This window comes from Lonchura striata, chromosome 1 (assembly GCF_046129695.1).
Source record: "Lonchura striata isolate bLonStr1 chromosome 1, bLonStr1.mat, whole genome shotgun sequence".
NCBI lineage: Eukaryota > Metazoa > Chordata > Aves > Passeriformes > Estrildidae > Lonchura > Lonchura striata.
In genome coordinates, this window is record NC_134603.1 from 34334746 (window position 1) to 34355801 (window position 21056).

The 21056-nt window shown below is 35.7% G+C and overlaps 1 protein-coding gene across 8 annotated transcripts in view; it reads right to left on the reverse strand.

The window, feature by feature from the left end:
- The window catches only part of C1H8orf34 (chromosome 1 C8orf34 homolog), a 147304-nt gene that overhangs the window by 104731 nt on the left and 21517 nt on the right, over positions 1 to 21056 (reverse strand). For 7 of the 8 annotated variants that reach the window (XM_021555582.3, XM_021555578.3, XM_021555576.3 and 4 more), the window contains exons 2-4: positions 19809 to 19956; positions 18762 to 18893; positions 10140 to 10268 (exon numbers count right to left, since the gene is read on the reverse strand). In XM_021555582.3, the coding sequence (XP_021411257.1) occupies positions 10140 to 10268; positions 18762 to 18893; positions 19809 to 19956 (409 nt within the window). The remainder of the gene's footprint in view (positions 1 to 10139; positions 10269 to 18761; positions 18894 to 19808; positions 19957 to 21056) is intronic. The other variant, XM_021555581.3, reaches the window with a different exon arrangement.

Below are 21056 nucleotides of genomic sequence, written 5' to 3' on the forward strand. Positions count from 1 at the left end.
GTGGCAAGCACATGAAAGGTTTGGCCTGGTATGATTAAATGAACTATATCTAACAAACAATGTAATAACAATGTAATTTATTATAACTTTTAACTTATACATTCATTAACTTATAACTTGTAACTTATTATATTTTAATTACTATTATCGAATCTACTTTAAGCAGATTGCCTAAAAATGTTTCTCATGCTGTATTAACCATTTACCTTACAGATTATGTAAATTTAAATTACTAAATCAGTTGTTTGTCCTGTCTCTTAAAATTAGCATGGATTATTAAAACCATCTTAGATGGTTTATCTTAGATTTCTGTTCCCAGTCTTCTATCCCTACGACAGTCTTCAGCAGCACAATCCTAAGTATGGAGACATAAAGATGTAGATCAATACAGCGTTACAGCATCTTCTCTGATGTAAAAGTCACCTCTCAAAACCTTTGCATTATATTTAATAAAATAAAATCCTTCCGAGTCTTGCACAGTACAAGTTTTCTGCTTAGGACATGCTGCTTCATTTCTATCTTACCAAGAAATTAACTTTCTTTTCAAAGAAAACTAAACATTGTTAACAACAATTCCATGACTCCTTAAAATGTCTAGCTTTTGCATATGCATATAATTCTTAGCAGAAGAGCTTTATTTATCCAACACCTAATGCCTCCGCTCATTGACATTATTTATCTTTGAAAAGTGAGTTTTAGACTTTGATGTTCTCAATCCAACAGCATAAAAGCTATTTTCAAAACAAAAGGCACCACACAAGTTCAGGTCTTTTTGAAAAAGAGCAACTGACGTCATCTGCACAGACTTGTGCAGCACTGTCTTGTGTTGACACTGTCCCATGCAACATCCTTGTTTCTAATCTGGAGAGATGTGGCTTTAATAGGTGGATAATTCAGAGGGTTGTTGCTGGATTGGCATACTCCAAAGAACTGTGGTGAATAACTCAGTGTCACAGTGGAAACCAGTGGTGAGTGGCATTTCCCAGGGGATGATACTGGAATGGGTGCTGTTTATTTTAGTAACACGGACACCCTCAGCATGTTTGTTGATGACATCAAGCTGTGTGGTGCAGTTGGCATGATGGAGGGAAGGGATGCCATCCAGTGGGACCTTGGCAGGCCTCAGAGGTGGGGCAGCTGTTCCAATCTCATGGAAGTTCAACAAGGCCAAATACAAGGTCCTACACCTGGGTCAGAGCACTCCCAAGCAAAAGTAGGGGCTGGGCACAGAATGGACTGAGAGCAGCCCTGGGTAGAAGGACTTCCGAGTGTCGGTAAACAATAGAAACTCAACATTACTCTGCAACGGGCACCTGAAAGGTGCACCCAGAAAGCCAACCAGATCCTGGGCTGCATCAAAAGAAGTGTAACCAGGAGGTCAAGGGAGGTATTCTCTACCTAAATTCCACCCTTGCGAGACCCCGCCTGGAGAGTATCCAGCTCTGGAACCCCCCAAAAAAGGAGGGCATGGACCTGCTGGAGCAAGTCCAGAGGAGGGCCATGAAAGTGCTCAGAGGGCCAGAACACCTCCCCTATGAAGACAGCCTGAGACAGTTGGGGTTGTTCAGCCTGGAGAAGAGAAGGCTCTGGGGAGACCTTATAGCACCTTCCAGTACCTAAAAAGGGGCTACAAAAAGCTGTAGAGGGACAAGGGCATGTAGTGATAGGACTAAGCATAACAGCTTCAAACTAAAAGAGGCTGCGTTTAGATTAGATATCAGGAAGAAATTCTTTACTGTGAGGGTGGGAAACACTAGAACAGGTTGCCCAGAGAAGTTGTGGATATCCCATTCCTGAAGTGTTCTCAGGTTACGCAGGGCCTGAAGCAACTTGATTTAGTGAAAAGTGTCCCAGCTCATGGAAAGGGGTAGAACTAAATGAACTTTTAAGGTTCCTTCAATTTCAAAATATTCTATGATTCTATGAAATGGCAAGGTAAAATGCCTTTCTGCTGCATTATTCCTGATCAGTTTTACAGTAGGTTTTTGGGGTTTGGTTTTTTTTGTTTGTTTTTGTTTTTTTGTTTTTTTTTTTACTGGTGGCAATATTTGCATATGCTATACACACCTGAAATGACAGATCTAGTATTCTAATAAGAATTAAAGTTTTGGAACTTAAAGAGATATCAATAATTTTTGTTTTCATTTGTGGTCCTTAAATAATTACAGGAAGTAATAACACATAATAAAAATTTGTTAAGGGGCTTTTTTTAAGACCTGCATTTTTCTAAACACATAATGTACACCTAAGAAGACTTATGTGCACCAATCATAAGAAAATAAAATGCTACTACTTTAATGTATGCTAGATTACCATTATTTAACTCAATATTCAAGGAAATATTTATGTATTTTCCTAAACATCCAGAAGATGGCCACAGAGCTCCCAGTAGCGAGTTTTCCTACCTGCCAAACAAAGCTTTCTGGATTTGACACATGGCTTTTGACATTCAAATTTTAGACATACTAAGACAATTTCAATGTAACTCTGACTAACTTGACAAAATTCATTCTCAGGATCAGTCTAGGCCAGGGAACTTCTGGATGGCTGGACTGTCAACCTCATAGTGCATATCTCAGGTTCTGTAACAAACTCCAGGACAGAAACAGCATTCTTATTCTACCATTAATAATCCTGCAGCTTTGAGCACAAACACAGAAATACTGTATCATGTATCAACTGTCCAGGAGTTCACTTCCCCATGCATTCTCCAACTCAAAATTCTCAGGGAAAGCTTATGTTCTTCTTACTGGTGGGATAGGCCATCTTAGATATAGTTACATTTCCATGGCAAAACCTTGTGCCATACTGCAGCAGGCAGGCCTGTATGTTCAAGTCCCTGTACCTCTATGAAACATGTATTGAAAACAAGGAAAACTGAAGCTCTTTCATACCATTCTTGAATTATAAAGGAAATAAAATGGTTGCTTTTGTTGCACCAAGCAAAGCATTCCTCCCCCAGAAAAAGTACACAAAATCCTAAAAAATCTCACTCGTTTCTGTGTAGTAACTTTAAAATATGTTTGTCATTGACTGTCATAATAGACATTCTTATAATATTCCTTTATCTACAGAGAGTCATTTTACCACTTTTCTCCAGTGGTAACTCAAAAATTTTTTGTGAAGGCATGCTGAAATGAAACCTCAGAGTTTTCACCAGTGAGGGGTGTATGTTCTCATATTATTAAGCAACTTTCAACTTTTTTAAGTGGCATTCATCTTGAACAAGGATAATATTCTTCCCAACACCTGGCCATATTAAATCAAGAGAAATTGTTATCTTCAAGGCACCACATATCAACATAGAAGCACAATATACATCTTATAGTTGCTATTTAGAAAACAGGGATTTAATCCCTCTTCCTCAAATTGGCTTTAAAAGAAGATAAAAATAATTGATCCCTAGCAAAATAAGCTTTAGACTTGCAGAATATCTATATCCAAATTTCTGAGTAGCTCCAATGTAGAATACAGATTTCCGGACTAGGTTTAGTGACTAATAAATTATGCAAACACAGAGAAATAAAATCCAAAGAATCCAACAAATATTATGTCCCAGAAACTCTCATAGGTCAAGGTCATCTCAGAAGAGAATAATGAAAACTGCAGAACTCTTTAGAGGAAGGCGTACAGTGCAATAGGCGAGTAAAGATTGGTACCCCACAGCATTCAGAAGTCAAGGACAGAGTCATAGCTCATGTTCAGCTGCCCTACAAATGCCAGCCCCCTTGTACTAAGAACTAGAAAGTTCCATATCCAAGATGAAAGTCACACAAACCCCAGTTCTGCAATAACATTACAGAAACTTCTAGCAAGCCAAATACTAAAGAAAGGACAAGATAACTCAAAAAAATACTCTAGTCCTAAAACTTAGGGGAGGTTGGATCAGAATGGCAAATACCTTCACAGAGGTGATTAAAATATCTGCAGGAAAAAGATACATATAGCTAAAGGAACAGTGATCTCTTGGCCATACAAGCCCCAGTTTATAATTGAAGAGTAATATTTATGCTCACATTGTTCCTCTTTCAATCTCAGAAAACATTATTTTGTATTATTACTCATACATCATACTAAAAGCAAGTGGATTTTATGAGCAAAGGCAGTATCAGATAACAGCTGTAGTGCTGAGATAAAATTATCTTCCTTAAAGGTTTGATTGAGCTTATCTAAAAAAGTTGATCTCAAAATAAATCACAAGCATTGATCTCATGCAAGAATATCATGATTTTAAAGTTCAGACTGAAGTGAAGAAGGGAAAAATCCTCTACATGATGACTAGTCTTGTGGCTCAGTTAGCAGAACACATTTAGGGCTACATGATCAACTGATATCAGGGAAGTAATCTTTATAAACTCTATGTCAATTTCAGATCACCAACTATATACAACTGAAAAAAAAATACTAATATGTTATGTCCTAAAACAATGCCCCCCATAAGGCAATTGACAAAAGTCTAGTTATGTGTCCTGAAGATGTGCATTTACAGTTATATGATCATGATCACCATCATCAGAAATGGCTGGCTTCAATAAATGTGTCATTCAACTGAAGTTCATTTTCCATATCTGGAATGTAAATCATTAACAGTTTCCTACAGTGTAGAAGCTTCTAAATGAAACCCCATTCTAATGTGTTTGTCAGAGACTACTAAATGCATTCAAGTAGTTCATGATGTATATATAAATCTTCTCACATCCCACATACTCAAAGGTTCATCCACAAAACTGAGGACATGATTTTAGCAGTTTGTTAACATATTGTGATTTTGTTTAGAACTTGTTCTACCCTTCTGGTTATGAGATTTTTACTCTTGTTGCTTATCTTCTTCCCTGTACAATATAAACAGAAGATATGCTTTTACGTTTTACTATTTTATATTTTTCTTAATGAGAAAGTTTGCCTTTCTCAACAAAATTGTGAAAGGCAACATCAACTGATTCTAATATTATGATAACTGTTTGGGATACTCTGGAGGGACTTGGAGATCTTTCATTCTAGAAGGTACTGAAAAGCCTTGCTCTAGGTGAGCCTGCTTGAGCAGTAGTGATGGACTGCATGCTTTCATGAGGTCCCTTCCAACCTGAACCATTCTGTAATTGCTTATGATCTCCAGCAATATCTCCTATTAGATGGAAAACATGGTTTTCCCATTTACTGATTGTTTACTGATTACTCCCCTTCAAAGTTAGGAAACAAAAGAGGATTTTTCTCCTGTTGGTTACATGTAGATACCATTGTTTCTGGGATTCCCCAAAACTGACTTGGATTCATAGTTTTGGTTAATGTTAACTTATTACCATTTTTTGACTTTAGAATGTCAACTGAATTCAAAGCATGATAAATTTGTTTCTTCCCCTCTGATCTTTAGTGTACACCTGGCCTGAACAAGCATTCAAACATTACCAACAAAATGTCAGTTATCTTCACTAAAAGGCTATTTGTGATTATGAAACAGTACCTATCTCATAGCAGAAGATATTTTTTCATCAAATGCAGTTACCAGCACTTCAATATGCACACATTTTCAATCGCCACTCTAATCCTTAACTATTTGTATAAAAGATGCAAAGTTGTTCATCAAGTATGCAGGCTTCCCACCTAATTGCAGTATGATCTTACTGATTTAATTCTCAATTTTCCCCTACTTAAAACTCTCATAATTCACTGGTTTCCATATCTTGTTATCTGTTTTTCCATCCTCAGAAAATAGGGGAAGGACAAAGGCAAGATCAAAGGCATTCATCAGCAAGATCCTTAGCTTTACAGATTTTAATTCTGTTTAAAGGCAAACAGGCCAGAAGGTGAAATACAAGAGCATATATTTGAAAAAGGTTGGAATTTTTCTTCCTTATGATCATCACAGGAAGAAGGATGACAACAATAAAGGTAGGAGACCTTGCAATAAAAGAAAATTAAACATGCACAAGGGAAATGCAGTATATTCCTGTAAGTTGCTTCACAAACCAAAATCTTCCCTAAATAGATGACTTGATAGTTCCAAATCCAGTTCAATTACATACAGCTGATTGAAGAAACAAAGAAATTCAGCTCTCCCATGTGGGTAAGTTTCTGAAAAATTGTATACTTAAATCAGCAAGCTCCACCACACTTGGACCATAATTACAAAAATAATCTTCTCCAGACTCTCAAAACTCCTAAGATACTTTCACCTCTAAGTGAAGTCACTTGTTGGTTTCTAAGACCTCCTGAAGCATAGAATTACTCACTCTTGACAGGGATTAGGAGAAAGGGTCCAAATAAAAGCCAGTTCAGTTTTAATCACTAGGAACAAACACAGAAGAGACCAGACATCTATGTGCCTGAGTTTTGCCTTCCAAATCTTACAGGCAGCTCTAATTTTGCATAAAGTGCACAAGTTTGTCTCAAAGCAAGTATCTAGACTGCATAGTAAATGAAGCAACAGAAACTAGAATTTAATTCACAGACTATGTCAACTTCCTAAGAGGCAACAAAGTCATGGAAATTCACAAAAAGATCCAAAGCTTATCTTTAAAATGTAAAAAAATTCTAGGACTTGACAGAAAATTAATTTAACTTCAAACATTTCATTTCATGTGTCACTCTTCACTGTTGAAACACTGAAGGAAAAAATAGAGGGTGTTGTAAAAAGCCATTAATAGTACATTTTTGATCATTTGTGTACACAGCTGTTGAGCCCAGTGTCTGTCCCACACCACTTCAAAATAAGGTTGGTATCAAATGCAGTACTAAACTCACCGTATGCTTGTAGAAACAAAAGCACTAATTAGCCTGCCTGAAACAAGCAACAGGAGAGCTAGATGTGTGATCTTGTGATGGCTTTTTTAAAATTCATCATATGGGATGTTCATTTGGGTACAGCACATAATGAGTTTCATGCACCTTATACTTCTAAAGTCCTAGACCTTCTATTCATTGAAGCCCCCTAAGGTATTTCCTATGTGCAATCTATATTCTATCTCTGTGAGAACTAAAATTAATTTATTTTCAAAATTCTACCTTTTCTCTATTTACAAAATTTTTACATTTTTGATTTTGATTTTTCAGTATCATGTAAGAAGTAATAGTCAAGATTTTTTTATTTCTTGAAATTAAGTGAAAATCAGAAGAACAAAACCTGGAAACAAGGAGATACAGCTTAGAATTAATCGGATGCAAGTGTTTAAATGATAGCAACAAAAAAAAAAGGTTAAAGTGCAGAGTAACTAGCAACTATAAAAGAAAATAAAAAGCCATAAAAAGATACTATATACACACTTGAAGAGGAGAACAAATTAAAATACACAACTATTACATCAAAGAGAAGGAAAGCAAATAAGAGATGACACAAAGAATTCCCAGTGTTCAATACTTTCCCTGCTTCAGTCTTCATCAAAAAAAAGGATCAGTCGCAACCAGATGCTTAACAGCAGTGGTTTTAAACGGAAAAACTTCAAGTCAGACAAGGGAAGCTGAAAGATACACTGGTGATTTAGATACATTCAAATTAGCAGACTCTTGTGAAATTCACTCTAGAGCATTTAACTAACTAACTGAAGAAACCTCTAATCCATTAGCAACTGTCTTTCAGGAACAGAGAGGCCAGAGAAGGGCAAATACATATCTTTGAAAAAGAAAAAGGAAATATGTAGGCAACTACTAACTACCAAGCCTAAATCAGACAACAGCAAGAATCATAGACAAAGCTGTTAAATAAATAATGTATTAACATCTAATGGAATAGAAAGGCCATAAGAATGAGCTGACAAGAATTTATCAAGAATGAATTACATTAAATTAGTCTAATTGCATTCTCAACTGGGAAACTTGCCTAGTGGATAAGAAAAAGAAGCAGATGCAAAATACTCCAGCTATAAGACTCTGTTTACTATCCGAAATGATACTTCAGTGAAAAAAAAGTAGAGAATTACAATCTACATGAAAACACTGCAAGGCAGAAAAACACCTGGTGGGAACAAACATTCTTACTGGGTAGCTTTCAAGGGCTGGTTGTCAGATCTGAAATGGGATCATGAAGAGGTCTGACAATATTTCCATTAATGATCTTGATGAAGAAATAGAGAGCACATTCATGAAAGTGAACTGATTATCAGGTTGTGAGTGATTTAAAGCACTCTGGGGGATGGGATTTAATTCCCATATTATCTCGACAAACCACCAGAGAGCATCAAGTACTAGCGAGAAATAGTGAAGAATGTTTCACTTCTGAAACAACTATGAAAAACAGACTTCAACAGTGTTCACCAGGTACATTCACCCAGTCCAAGTGTAGGACCCAGTAGAGCTGCAGAGTTTTATACTCTAGTTAGAAAACTATGGGGCAAGAAGAGGTACAGAATGCTGCACAATCTATTTTAGGTATAAGGACATATAGGTATCATTCTAGGTAAAAGTGGAAACTTCACAATATTCTGAAGGAAAGACAAAGATGTAGGATTGAAGAGTGGATTTAGGCATTTATTATTGAACTCTCACACCTGATTGGTTTGTATCTCCAGAGAGTCAATAAATAAGCCTTCCTGAAAGTCAAAATATTGTTTCTCTATCTGTGCATAGCTTGGCTACATGTCTGAAGGAGAAAAGCTTGAAAATGATACTCGCATCCATCACAGTCAGGCAACAGTGAGGCTGCAAATCAGAGATGCTGACCAGAGTTGGTTTAGCTAAACCAACCTCACAGGCAGAGAGACCAATTTACTAGAAAAGTATTTCAAAAAAGCTTTGTAACTATAATCCAAGTTTGAAAATTGCTCAGAATATAATTTTCGTTATCAACGTAAAACATTTGGGAGAGTGTGATTTGGGAAAACTAGTTTTGGGTATTTGGCACTATTTGAAAAAATGCTGACTCTCAAAATTAATTGCAAAACAAATCTTCTATTCCTCATTCATCTCTCTCTGACCTCACTATCTGTAAATTTTCCAGAGAATGAAGAACTTCCAGGGATAAAATTTAATGAGAGACGAAATAAACATTTCTCACACAAATATCTCCTATATCATGCCACACCTAGTTTTCATGTAGCATGGCAAAGAGTACTTGTCATCATTTCATACTTTAAAAATTGTTAGCAGTATTTCCTCCCACAAATGTATTTCAGAATTCTCTTTTACAGGAAAGAAAGTAAAAGGAAAAAAACAATAGCAGCTATTCTTGATCATATCCAGTAAGCCTCAGAGCTGTTAATTACACAAGTCTTTAAGGGATAATACATGGTGTTTATTATGAAATAACAGTATTTTATGTTTCTGAGTATTTATTTGAGATGCTTTAAAATGTTTTAATTTCTTTTGAAAACGTCAATTGTCACAAGGACATTCTTTTTCTCAGGATTTTTTCATAAAGCAGCACAGAGGCAAGAAAGAGAAAACAGTTTCTATTTCTGCTTCTTGTTTTCCCATGTGGAATGTATTTGGAGAATTTTTTACCTGGGGTGATTGCTTGATTGGATTCTGGTGAGGATTGTTTGAGCCTGATGGCCAATCCAATCCACCTGTGTATGGACTCTCACGAGAGGGTCACAAGCTGTGAGTCAGTTAGATATGGTAGTTAGAAAAAGTAGGTTTGTAGTTTTAGTATTTCCTTTAAATAGTATATTGATGTATTATAGTATAGTTATAACAAAGAAATCATTCAGCCTTCTGAACTGGAGTCAGACATCATTATTTCTTCCCACCGGGTTCACCTGTATTTGCAATAGTCAATGAAATCAAGGATACAAAATAGGTAAATGTTTTTCAATAACAAGTCTGAACTCCATCAATGAGGTTAAGGTTTTGCAAAAGTTGATCCCCCTTTAACTACCACACAAAGGAGCAATCTCACTGCTGCACATTCCCACCATTTTCATTAAGCCAGCCTCTTGTGTTGATCCCATTATGAGCTAATTCAGCTCACTAAACTAGTAGAAAACTAAAATAAAAAAAGGAAAGGTGGTGCAGGGGTAGTAGTTTCAGTTTCCAGGAGAGCTCCTGAATTATCTCAGACAATCTGTAAACCTTATCAACAGGAAAGTAAGTGCTGATGTCAATGACCTTGGTCTTCATTGAATAGAAGACCATCTTCCTGATATGTATTTCCAAATTACAATTCAGGCTGCATGGTTACATTAAAAAACTAAAATCAATCAACTTACTGCGAGACAGATTCTCAAGGGCTTTTCCAAGTTTTTTGCTCTCTTGAAGAATATGATTTAGTTCATCAAAATCATGGTTCTCCGGTTTTGTCTTCCAATCCCATTTAGGATGCTCTATTGACCTTGGCACTAAATGTACACAGATATATAGATGAAGTTTAGATTTGGCAGTTCAGACTCCTACAGTAGAAAAAAATCTGTATAGTGAGTTTACAAGCTCAAGGAGCTTAGGTGGAAATTACTTAACTATTCTTTTAACTGCTGGAAATATTTTCTTTGGTCAATGTGAAGTAAAAACATCTATGAACAAATGCATACCTGAATTATTCTTACAACTAATTAATTGGTAAACAGGATGATTAACATTAATAGTTGAAAATAATAAAACCAATGTAATAAAAAAATGTATTTAAACTATCGCACATGATGGTATCTAAATTACAACAAAATAGAATTGTGTGGCCTAGGGGTCAATAAGAAAAAAATGTTGAAAGAAAAATGAGTACCATTGTTTTTGCTAGCTATTTTATCAAGAAAAAATAATTTAGATATAACTTCTAAAACAACTTTTTTCTTTTTCAAAAATAATAAATTGTAGATAACACAGTTCATAAAAAACAGTGAAACAAAGTAAGGCCTCTAATCTTCATTGCACTACTTAAAACTCAGCCTGTGGGAAGCAGAGACCTGAGCTTACAATCTGCTGCTCATTATCTATTACCAAAGCCTTTTATTTTAAAATAACAGTATCTCAACTGCTGAGCTAAGTTTACCTACAATGAAGAGGAGTGTCTGAGATATGTAGGACACACAATGAACAGACCTTCTTTGAACAATGTGAACATTTTCAACAATTTGTAGAAATGAAAACAAAAACAATGCTGTTTCTGGAACTGCAGTTTAACATGTTCTTTTTAACAGTGCTCAGAATTAAGTGAGCTGCTGCTTTTGCCAAGAAATGCAACTTTGAGGTTGCCTCCAAACACAGCATTATCATGCTGGTGTGAAGATAATGTCTAGTCCACCTTTCCACCAGAAAGGACCAGTTGCATTTTTATCAACCATCATTTACCAGTTGCTGACCACTCACTTAAAAATAACTTCAAAGAAAAGCCTAAAATTTTCAATGTATCCTGGCCAGCTTCAAAATTTTTGTTTACTAATTTGACAGCTGTCAACTAATCTTTGCTTATGAACATCATTTTCACTACATGCAAAGAAGGCAACTTACAGACTCCTATAGCTTGGGTTAAAAAGGTGGTTTCATGATAATTTGAAACTTCAGACTGCTCTTATGAATAGTATGGGGAAATCATGCTCAGACATCAAGTCTGGTAGCTATTACAAAATGTGTTAAATAACTGTGTGAATATATAATCTGCTCCACTTTGGATCAACTTCTACTTTCCCTTGTGGAATTATGTCAATTGTCACCTGTTCCAGGAAAAGGAATGGGACAAAGTTGTGCTGAAGTCCTTCTTTCACAAATAACACGATTCTGCCTCCTGCAGACATAAACCAACTCATCTTCAAAACAGACATCTATGGAGAGACTGATAACCCAGAGTATATCCTGATCTGTAATACCCGTCAGGAACCTGGCTATTAGGGAAGTTAATGTATTAGACTGCAATTACAGACATTCTCAAAGACAGAAGACAAAAGAGACATTTAAAAGACCTACAGTGGTAAGAATAGAAGGAAAGGGACACAAGAACCCTCAAAAAGTAGAAGGGAAGAGAGGAGCAAGTTGAAGTGTCAGAGTCTTGATCTGTTCTCTGTTCAAAAAAGGCAAGTAATATATTTCCTTCTCAGGACAATGGAAATAATGAGCTATAGTGGGTATATAGACTTTAAGGTATTACTCAAATGAGCAGCTTGTAATTTTTTGTTGATACATAAATTTCAAACACTATTTTATAACTCCTTGGTTTAAGAACTACTAAGTCTATTAAAAGGTACATAAATTCATGTCTAACAGAAGTTGACTCCATTCACAGATTGTAGCATATACAAATTAAACTGCACAACTTCAGCATTTCTCATCCTTTTTTGCTTATTTACAGAAAGCAAAATGTTCCACCTAGTATTTCTTAAAAATTATTACTAACTGTAAATATAAGTTTTTAATAAAATAGAAAAGAAATTCTATAAAGAATTCTCTCTATTTTCACCCACCTTTGTTTTACATTAAGATCACACACTCCTTTTGAATCCTTTTGCAGTCATCTTACCTTCATTGGGCCAATATGATATTCTATGGCAATCACTCATTAGCAGTGCGACAGACTCTCCTTTCTATGTTTATGCTAAATTTGCCACACCAAAAAAAAAATCTCACAGTACTATCAGAATACAATCAGGCAACAATTTAATATAGTAAAACCATATAAAAAGATGACCAAACCTTGGAGCTTCCAGGTTTCAGAAAATTTCCACAAGCTAGAATTTTATACCATGGCAGTTTGAAACAAAACACATTTTTCAAAATAAAGAAGGATTTTTGAGAAACCACATGCTTTTGAAGCAAAATTTGTCATGAGACAGAAGCTGGATGAAACAAATCCAAGTTTTATTTGACAGCTCTGGAGTTCCAGGATCAGCAACTGCCAAGTATATGGACCAACTCACATCAGGAAAAAAGAAAGTCTTAAGACTCTTGTTCTTGAAAAGTAGGGACATTTGCTCAAGACAGTGACCTAGTTACGAATTTTAGAGAAATGTCTCACAAACACAGGAAGCTTGGACTGCAGTTCATGAGATGGATAGTGGGAAATCAGTCAAAACCATGGTGGAAATTTGCTTTGCATGCTGGTGGCAATCAGCTGTGTTTTACTGAATCATTTTCTATTTCAGTGAAAAAGTACCAAAATAGATATGCTGTCATGAATTATTTCTATGTTAAATACAATTTACTTCAACAATGCTTTGGCTCATTCTGAGGAATCAAAACATAAGAGGAAGATAAGCAGAATTAGAACTGACTGAAATTTTTATCACTTCTAGAGAAGACATACAGTTCTTCCTACTTACCTAGTCTTTCAAATAATGAATGGTACTAAAACAACATCTATTTAGTAGCATCATGTGGCACATGTTTGTTCTTCCAAGTTCATTTTCTTCTTGCTTACAGATTTTTTCAAAATATAAACCCTTATCTTCTTAGCTTTAGGATCAACAAACACAAGTAATTTTCAAATGAATGGCTTTGTTGGAAGCATTCAGAACTGTACAAACACCATATGACCCTTCTTAGGAATCTTTTCCAATAAGTGATTCTCCTCTGTATGCATGAAGTCCATCATTAATCGTTTATGTGCATGTGTCACCACACACTCAGCAAAATCCTTTCATTATACTCTGACCTTCATCTTTCTTTATTATGCTCACTCATTCCACAAAATGGTATCAGTAATTTCAAATCTCTTATCACATTACCCACCTCAACCTCATCTTTGTTATTTGAGAGATTTATATATTATATAATACTTCCTCTTGAAATTATTTACCTACAATTCAGAAGATTTATTACATCTACATTGTAGCACTTGTATTGAAATATGTAGAGTTTCCCTTTATGGAGCTGAGAATTCACCATCTCATCTTAGGAGATTGGACAGACACACTTGCCAGTATTTCTGATTTTCTGGTGGTGTGCCGTGACCATAAATGTACATTAGATCTATTCACAATTGTGTTATGAATTCTGCCACAAATCAGCACACCTTTATTTTCTACTGGATGATGGTACAAGATCTGGTTTTATCTACCCATACAAGTCTTTTCAATGCATGATCTGCAGACAAAATCAGACCAATTGCTCGTTAAATCCAACATTTCATTAATGCATTGTATGGCCATCTTACATCTCATAGAACAAAAATATGTATAATCTAATTGAGGGTAAAATTACTCATGTATTTAAATCTTGTAATAGCATTCGGGTTGGAGTTCTATGATAATAAATCCAAACTGGTTTACATAGTATCTGGATATTAAAAGGCTAAAATAATGGTCTATGGTCCTAGACTGACCAAGAGCAACTAGAAGCATGCAACATTGTATTTGCATTTGGGATGTGATGCGAATGCTAAATGAAGTAGCATGAAATGATGATCTGTGATCTGATTTAATATGGAAGTGGTGAAGAGATCAACCGACTTTGCCTAAAAGTAGCTTGCTGGGAAACAAAAAAGTCTGTTTAACAAACAAGTTTGAAACTTCCAGATTTCCTTTTCTTCAGATACAGAACAAATTTTAATAATTTAAATTGTTTAAATTATAATTTAAACATTTCATTTATAGACACACAAACACCCCTAGCTCCAAGCTTCTTCCTTACCAGACAACAGCAGCAGCTTTTGGTTAACTCTGGTTATGCACACACCAACCAAGTGGTCAGATGGCTTAGATATTAAAAAATTTTGTGTGTTTCATGTGCACCTGAGGTCATAACAGGCAGGAGAGAGTGGAGGTATTTTTTCAGTAAAAAGGTTGAAAGCATAATGAAGAGATATTTGTGCAGGAATAACATGCACACTGCAGTCAACATCACTCTGCTGAAGGAAAAAAATATTTCCTAATTAAATAAATCAAGTACCCTCATGTTCCCAAAGATTCCTATGAAATGACAGTTCTGTATAAATGTAAAAGTTACTGATCATTTGAACTAGACAGGCACAAGACAAAAACTCTGAAACAAAACATAATAGAGCTGATGGACTCCATTAAATTTTGGGTTTGTTTTGGAAGTTTGGGAGGGTGCTTTTTAGATTCTTGGATGTGGGGATTTGTTCTTTTCTTTTAAACAGAAATCTAAGAGAAAATCTTTAGGTCTACACAGGTCCAAACTTTCTGTTTCTCAGATGAGTCCTTAACTACCTCTTTGGAGATGCTTTGTGAAAAAAAATACAAGTGGCAGAAGCTGAAGACACAAAACAAATGGAATATGGTGTGCATATTAGGACAGAATTCCTTCTAAATACACTTGCTTACTGATCTGTGTAGTTGAAGGGGTATATGGTACCCGCTGATTTTGGCACAAACCAGAAAGATAGAAATGTCAAAAGCACATTCAGAATATTAATCTATATATACACAGATTATACCTATATATATATAGATTAATATAAGAATATTAATCCATTTGGTCAAAAATAAGAGAAGCAAGGTGTGGCAAAAAGGCACATGTCTGAAACCAACATCTACAATAGCAACTAAAAGAAAATGTTCAAATACTACATTTGAACAATACAATTTTCACAAAGTTGCAGATACAACTAATTGCAGTTTTAAGTAATGAAAACAATAGGATTAATTAAGGTTTAAATAAATCAGTGTTATGGAAAAAAAATGGAAATGCATGAACAGCAAAGCATGGTAGCAGAGGATAATTAAGCTGGAAAGGACCTCTGGAAGTCTTCTAGCCCAACCTGGTGCCCTAGAATGGTCCACTGAGGGCAAGTTGCTCAGACTATTCAGTTCACTGCATGATGGCGATTCCAAAGCCTCTCTGGACAACCTGTTCCAGTGTTTGACTACCCTTGCAGTATAATTGTTTCCTTGTCCTTTCACTAAACACTCTTGAGAAGACAAATCTGATTATGCCTTCTCATTCATCCTCCAGCATACTAGTTGATGGTAACAATGAAATCTCCCCTTCGTTTCTTCAGTGTGACCAAACCAACTTCTTTCAGCTTTTTCTTGTCCATCACATGCTCCAGTCCTGTCATCATCTTGATGAACCTCCACAAGACTCATTCCAATACACCACTGTTTCTCACAATGGACTCCAGATGCCACCTCAAAATCAAACACTGCTGTCTCTACTCTTGCTACTGCAGCCCGGCATGTAGGTCATCTTCAGCACTGCATGAGCACACAGCAACAGCTAGTTCATATTCAAAGTCCTTATCCATCAGCATCCCACATCTTTTTCTGCAAAGCTACTTTTCTAGACACACAAATCCTAGTTTACACTATTTCTCAGGGTTATTCTATCCAAGATGTAGGATTTTGAATTTGCCTGTATCGACCTTCAAGAAGTACCTCTCAGCTCATTCCTTAGTCCTATTCCTCTGAATAGCAGTCCTTCTACCCAGAATACCAACCATTACCCACAATTTGGTCTAACCACAGACCTAAAAGAAATTCTATCTCATCATCCAAGGCATTAGGAAATTCTTTTAAATGGTATCAATTTCAGTACCAGTCCCTTGAGCATGCCTCAAATGGGAATTTGCACTGCTAGTCACAATGCCTTGAATCCACCAGCTGAGTCAACGTTCCATACATCATCTTGTCCACTTACTAAGCCCATATCTTATCAACTGAGTAATAAGGATACTATGGGAAGCTGACAAAGGTTTTGCTAAAGTCATGGTATGAAACATCAATTGCTGTTTCTATGAATACAGAGCCAGTTATATCACTTAAGAGGGCAAGTGTGTTGATCTGATCAGACATACATGGTCTCATAAATCTATGCTTGATGTTCCAAGTCACATTTTACGCCTTGTGACTAGGAACACCTTTCAGGAAAGTTGCTCAATAATCCTTGCAGAGGGTGAGGTTAGGCTGATCAGATTGCCCTTCCTCAAAATCAATGCATTTTTTCTAATCATCAGGAACATCCCACAATAACTATGACCTTTCAAAGATGACAGAATGGCCTTGCAATGATATTAGTCTTCCGTTTCAGCATGCTTAGAATCAATCCCATGTACAGCCACGTATTTATGAATGTCAGTTGCACTAAGCACGTCCTAACTGTACCTCCTTTGTAGGCAAAACTGCACTGCCACATGCTCTTTCTAGACCTGGATAGCTTGAGAGTAAGTCTTACCAACTGAAGAGTATTATTAAGTTTCCTTCAGTCCACAAGGACAGATCCTTGACCTAGTTGTCTTATGAATGTTGAATGTCTTATGAATTAAAATATTTCCTTGTTTGACATGAAACCTGACAGTTTAGAATGCCCAACTCCTCTTTTTTCCTCTAATGACACAACCTAACGACTAACAAGCACAAAACTTGTAGTAGGAACACATTTGAAGGGAGTGACATGATGTCACACCCCCCACCGCCATCTGGGATAAAGGCAGAGAATTCAAGATCTTTAGGACATGGCATGAAAGTTATTTGATGCATACCACAGAGTCTGAAAAGCAAGCACAAGGCAGAAGGAAGGAACACAGTATGAGGACAGGAACAGCTCACAATACCTTTTGCCTGCTGTTTCTAACACTAAATCTCCATAAATTGCTATTATCCAGCAAATCCGTTAGATAAGACACAGACTGAGTTACTATGAGCATTTATTGGAATGGATCTATTTATTCTTGAAAATAAATTAAAATCCACATGCTTCTTTTGAACAGACCGAAAAATTTGTGTGTCCATTGAGAGGCACAATGGAATTGACGACCAAATTTGAGTGTTTTTGAAGCAGGCAATGTGCTTCATGAAGAAGAAAAAGAGAAAAATGCTCAATTTCTAGAAAACTATAATCCTGAGAAAATCCTGTACAATGGGACACAGCTACCTGTAACAGCTACCTTTACTTGTGGCAGTTATTTATTCATAGTAAAAAATGTTTCATAATCATAGAAGACTATAAATCACTCAAAAGCACATTACTTGTATTGCATAAATTCATCATGATTTACTTTACCCATTGCTGTGTAGTATTTTGACTTAGTGAGATCACTGGGCAATTTTCCTTGACTCCTAAGTATAGACTTTCCCACATTGCTTTTAGAGGAAAGACAACAAATTTTCTATTGCACATACTATATCTCTGTTCTCATCTGGTACACCTCATTACACCCTGCATTATAAAGATTTGACTATTATATCAAAAAGCTACAAGAGTCAACAGATGAAAATCTAATTTTTCAATTTATTTTGGAGAAAAATCTTGTCCAAACAATTCCCTGATTGTGTAACTATAGTTCTATATGTATGCATATTGTAAATATATTTATTTCTGAAAAAAACCTAACATTAAGAATCAAGCTTAAATTAGATTTCTTCAATAGCCAGTACACAGGAAGCATATTTCATTAAGGCTTGTTTTCCTCATTTTTACTTATTTTTTACAGGTAGTTGATCATATTCTCTTCAGCTGCTCTATTCAGCTGCCTTATCTTTCAATGTACATTTAGATTCCTTCAGCAACTCTCAGAACAGTACGCCAGTTCTGCTGACGCTACTCCTATACCTTGAACAGTATCTGTTCATATTTCAAAGTTTTGAATTGCCTGACACACAGAAAAAAATCTATTAGCACCAATATCAACAGAAGAGATTTTACACATGCAAAATGGCAACACAAACTAAAACACCAAATCATAATAAAATTGTGCATGACACCCAAATATTACTCTGGCTTTTAATCAACCTATCCAGAATTCTTTTATATCTACATATGACAACATAGGGAATTATAAAGTATTTATAATTCAAGTGATATTAAAGCAAGAATCAAACCCTTCTAACATATATATATAGGTATTTAATCTGCTCACAGTTTGCTTTCCATTTTAAACCTTATGCAAATGAAAAAAGATACTATAAGTTTGAAAGTATGCACAAATTATTAATGTAGTGAAGCTTTCTTACATGACTTGGACTCCGGTGATGGTGGAGAAATGTTGGACACAGCAAGGTCGCTCTTTGACTTTTTAGGCTTTTTTGCATTTACCTGCCAAGGCTTATCATAATTTCTAAAATCTCTTCTTGTTCCTTTATTTTCTGTTAAAAGAATCAAATTAGAATATCATAACATTTGTAGAGTCATTTTTCAGAGACTTAACAAATAAATAATCAAAAAACTCACAAGGTATATCAATCCAAATTAAAGATAGCTCTTTTTTTTCTCCTGTTTCTGATTTCTTTTATATTTATTCCACTTTTGAAATATCAAAGCTTAAAAATTATTCTGTTTTTCATTAAAAAGGTCAATTTTTTGTTATGAAAAAGTCCTTAATGTCCATGTTACGTACATGTTTTATTGCCTATGTTAAAACTGTGTATTTGATATAAATTGGTAATTTGTCAGCAAATTAATACTTTGGCTGCCAACAACTATTTAAGTTCTATAGTCTGAAACAGATCATTAGCCAATTTTTAAACACAAAACTAATATTGTAATAGTAGCTTGTACCAGAATATGAAAACTAAGACTTCTGCTTTACAATCAGAGCAGATACAACTTCAGAATATAATTTTAATGCTTCTGAAGATTTAGAATCATAAATTATTCACACTAGAGTTTATAAAGTAGCATAGCAGCTCCTCATTAACTGTTGGGATGATAGGTACATAAAAACATGTATTATTAAAGAAAATATCTCAGTAGAGTTTAATCTCAGGCACAGATACACCATGGGAGGGGAAAAGAAAACAAAGAAAGAGGACAGCAAGGGAACCTCCCTCACTAAGACTGGGACTGTTTCCATTCTGTAACTCTGATACATACTCACATGATATATCCTAGGCTGAACTGACAGACAGCAATGTATATTAAATTCAGAATCTGCTGGATAAACGGGATTTGTTCTCCATGCTCAAAACCATAAAGCAGTCCCTGTTCATCCAGGAAATCATGGACACAAGTATGGAAAGATTATACTGGAGACCAGCCCTTTCTAGCACACAAGAACATACCTGATGTTTCACTCTCTGCCCAGAGGGCAGCAGAGCCAGACAACGTTCTCTGAAGCTGACCGCGGTTTCCCTGCTTGGACTGAAGATGATCAATTAGAAATGGGATTGGCTGGTCAGGTGTCTCCGTTATCAGCTTGGTCATCAACTCCTTTAGAAAATTAAGCCAAAACAAAAAATTAGTGAGATATTGCACCTAAACTAATCCTGTATTTACCAAAAGAAAATGAGCATTTATAAAGGAAAAGTTTGTTTTCCAATTTGAAGGAAACAGCTGGAACAACCACCTCTTCAAACTATTGCTAGCTTGGTCCTATGAGGTCCTCATATCTGAAGTGTTCTCAGCCTACACGTCTGGGAACTCCAAGGTCTGATTAGACAAGTAGATGGTTTTTAAAGCAAGTCCTCAAAAATATTGTAGTATAAAAATAAAGAAATGTTTATTACACTGTTGCAGACATAGATATAAAGCCAATGTCAACAAGAAAGCATCTTCTATGCCACACATTGGTGCTATCCAACTGCTGTTCTGCACCTTAGCTGTGCAAGGCTGCAGGAAAAGAAACACTCTCCATTATTGCTGCTGGGGTCTTTCTGGCTTCCTAGGCATAAAGCACATTAGGAATCCAGAAAGAAGCTGTGGCTCTGCTCTGTGCATGTGCTCCGAGAGGAAATGTATGACTCAGGGCAGGTGAGGTGACCCTGAAACCCATTTAGTTCTACAGATCTGTGGCTGCTCCTGCAAAATGAAAAAACTCCACAGAAGTAAAAAATTACAGGAATGCACAACCAAATGAGAACAAAATAAAAATAAAAATAAATAAATAAAAAAGAACATGCAAAAAAAACCAAAACAACTAAGCTAAGTTATTCAGCGCATATATTCTCTCTTCAGCAATCTCCAAGCATAAACCTTAACACAACTTACATGCACTTAAGTCTATCTCCATATCATCTTTTCCACACACTTTCATGTAATAAATTTTTTTTTCAAATGTCAGTAGTTACTTAACATTATCATCAATTAAGTGTTTTGGGAAAAGATAATTCAGAGGAAGTATACTAAACAGCAGCAAACATGAATAACTGAGTACAGGATTAATAAGGCATAGCAAGTTCTCTTCATCTACAAAAAGGAGAAAATATGCCCAATCTGACTTCATGTCTTAAGACACAATCTTCTGTGATGTAGTTTTTGATACTTATCCACAGTGAAATGAAAAACCCTGGGTGCCCCTGGTTTTGAACTGG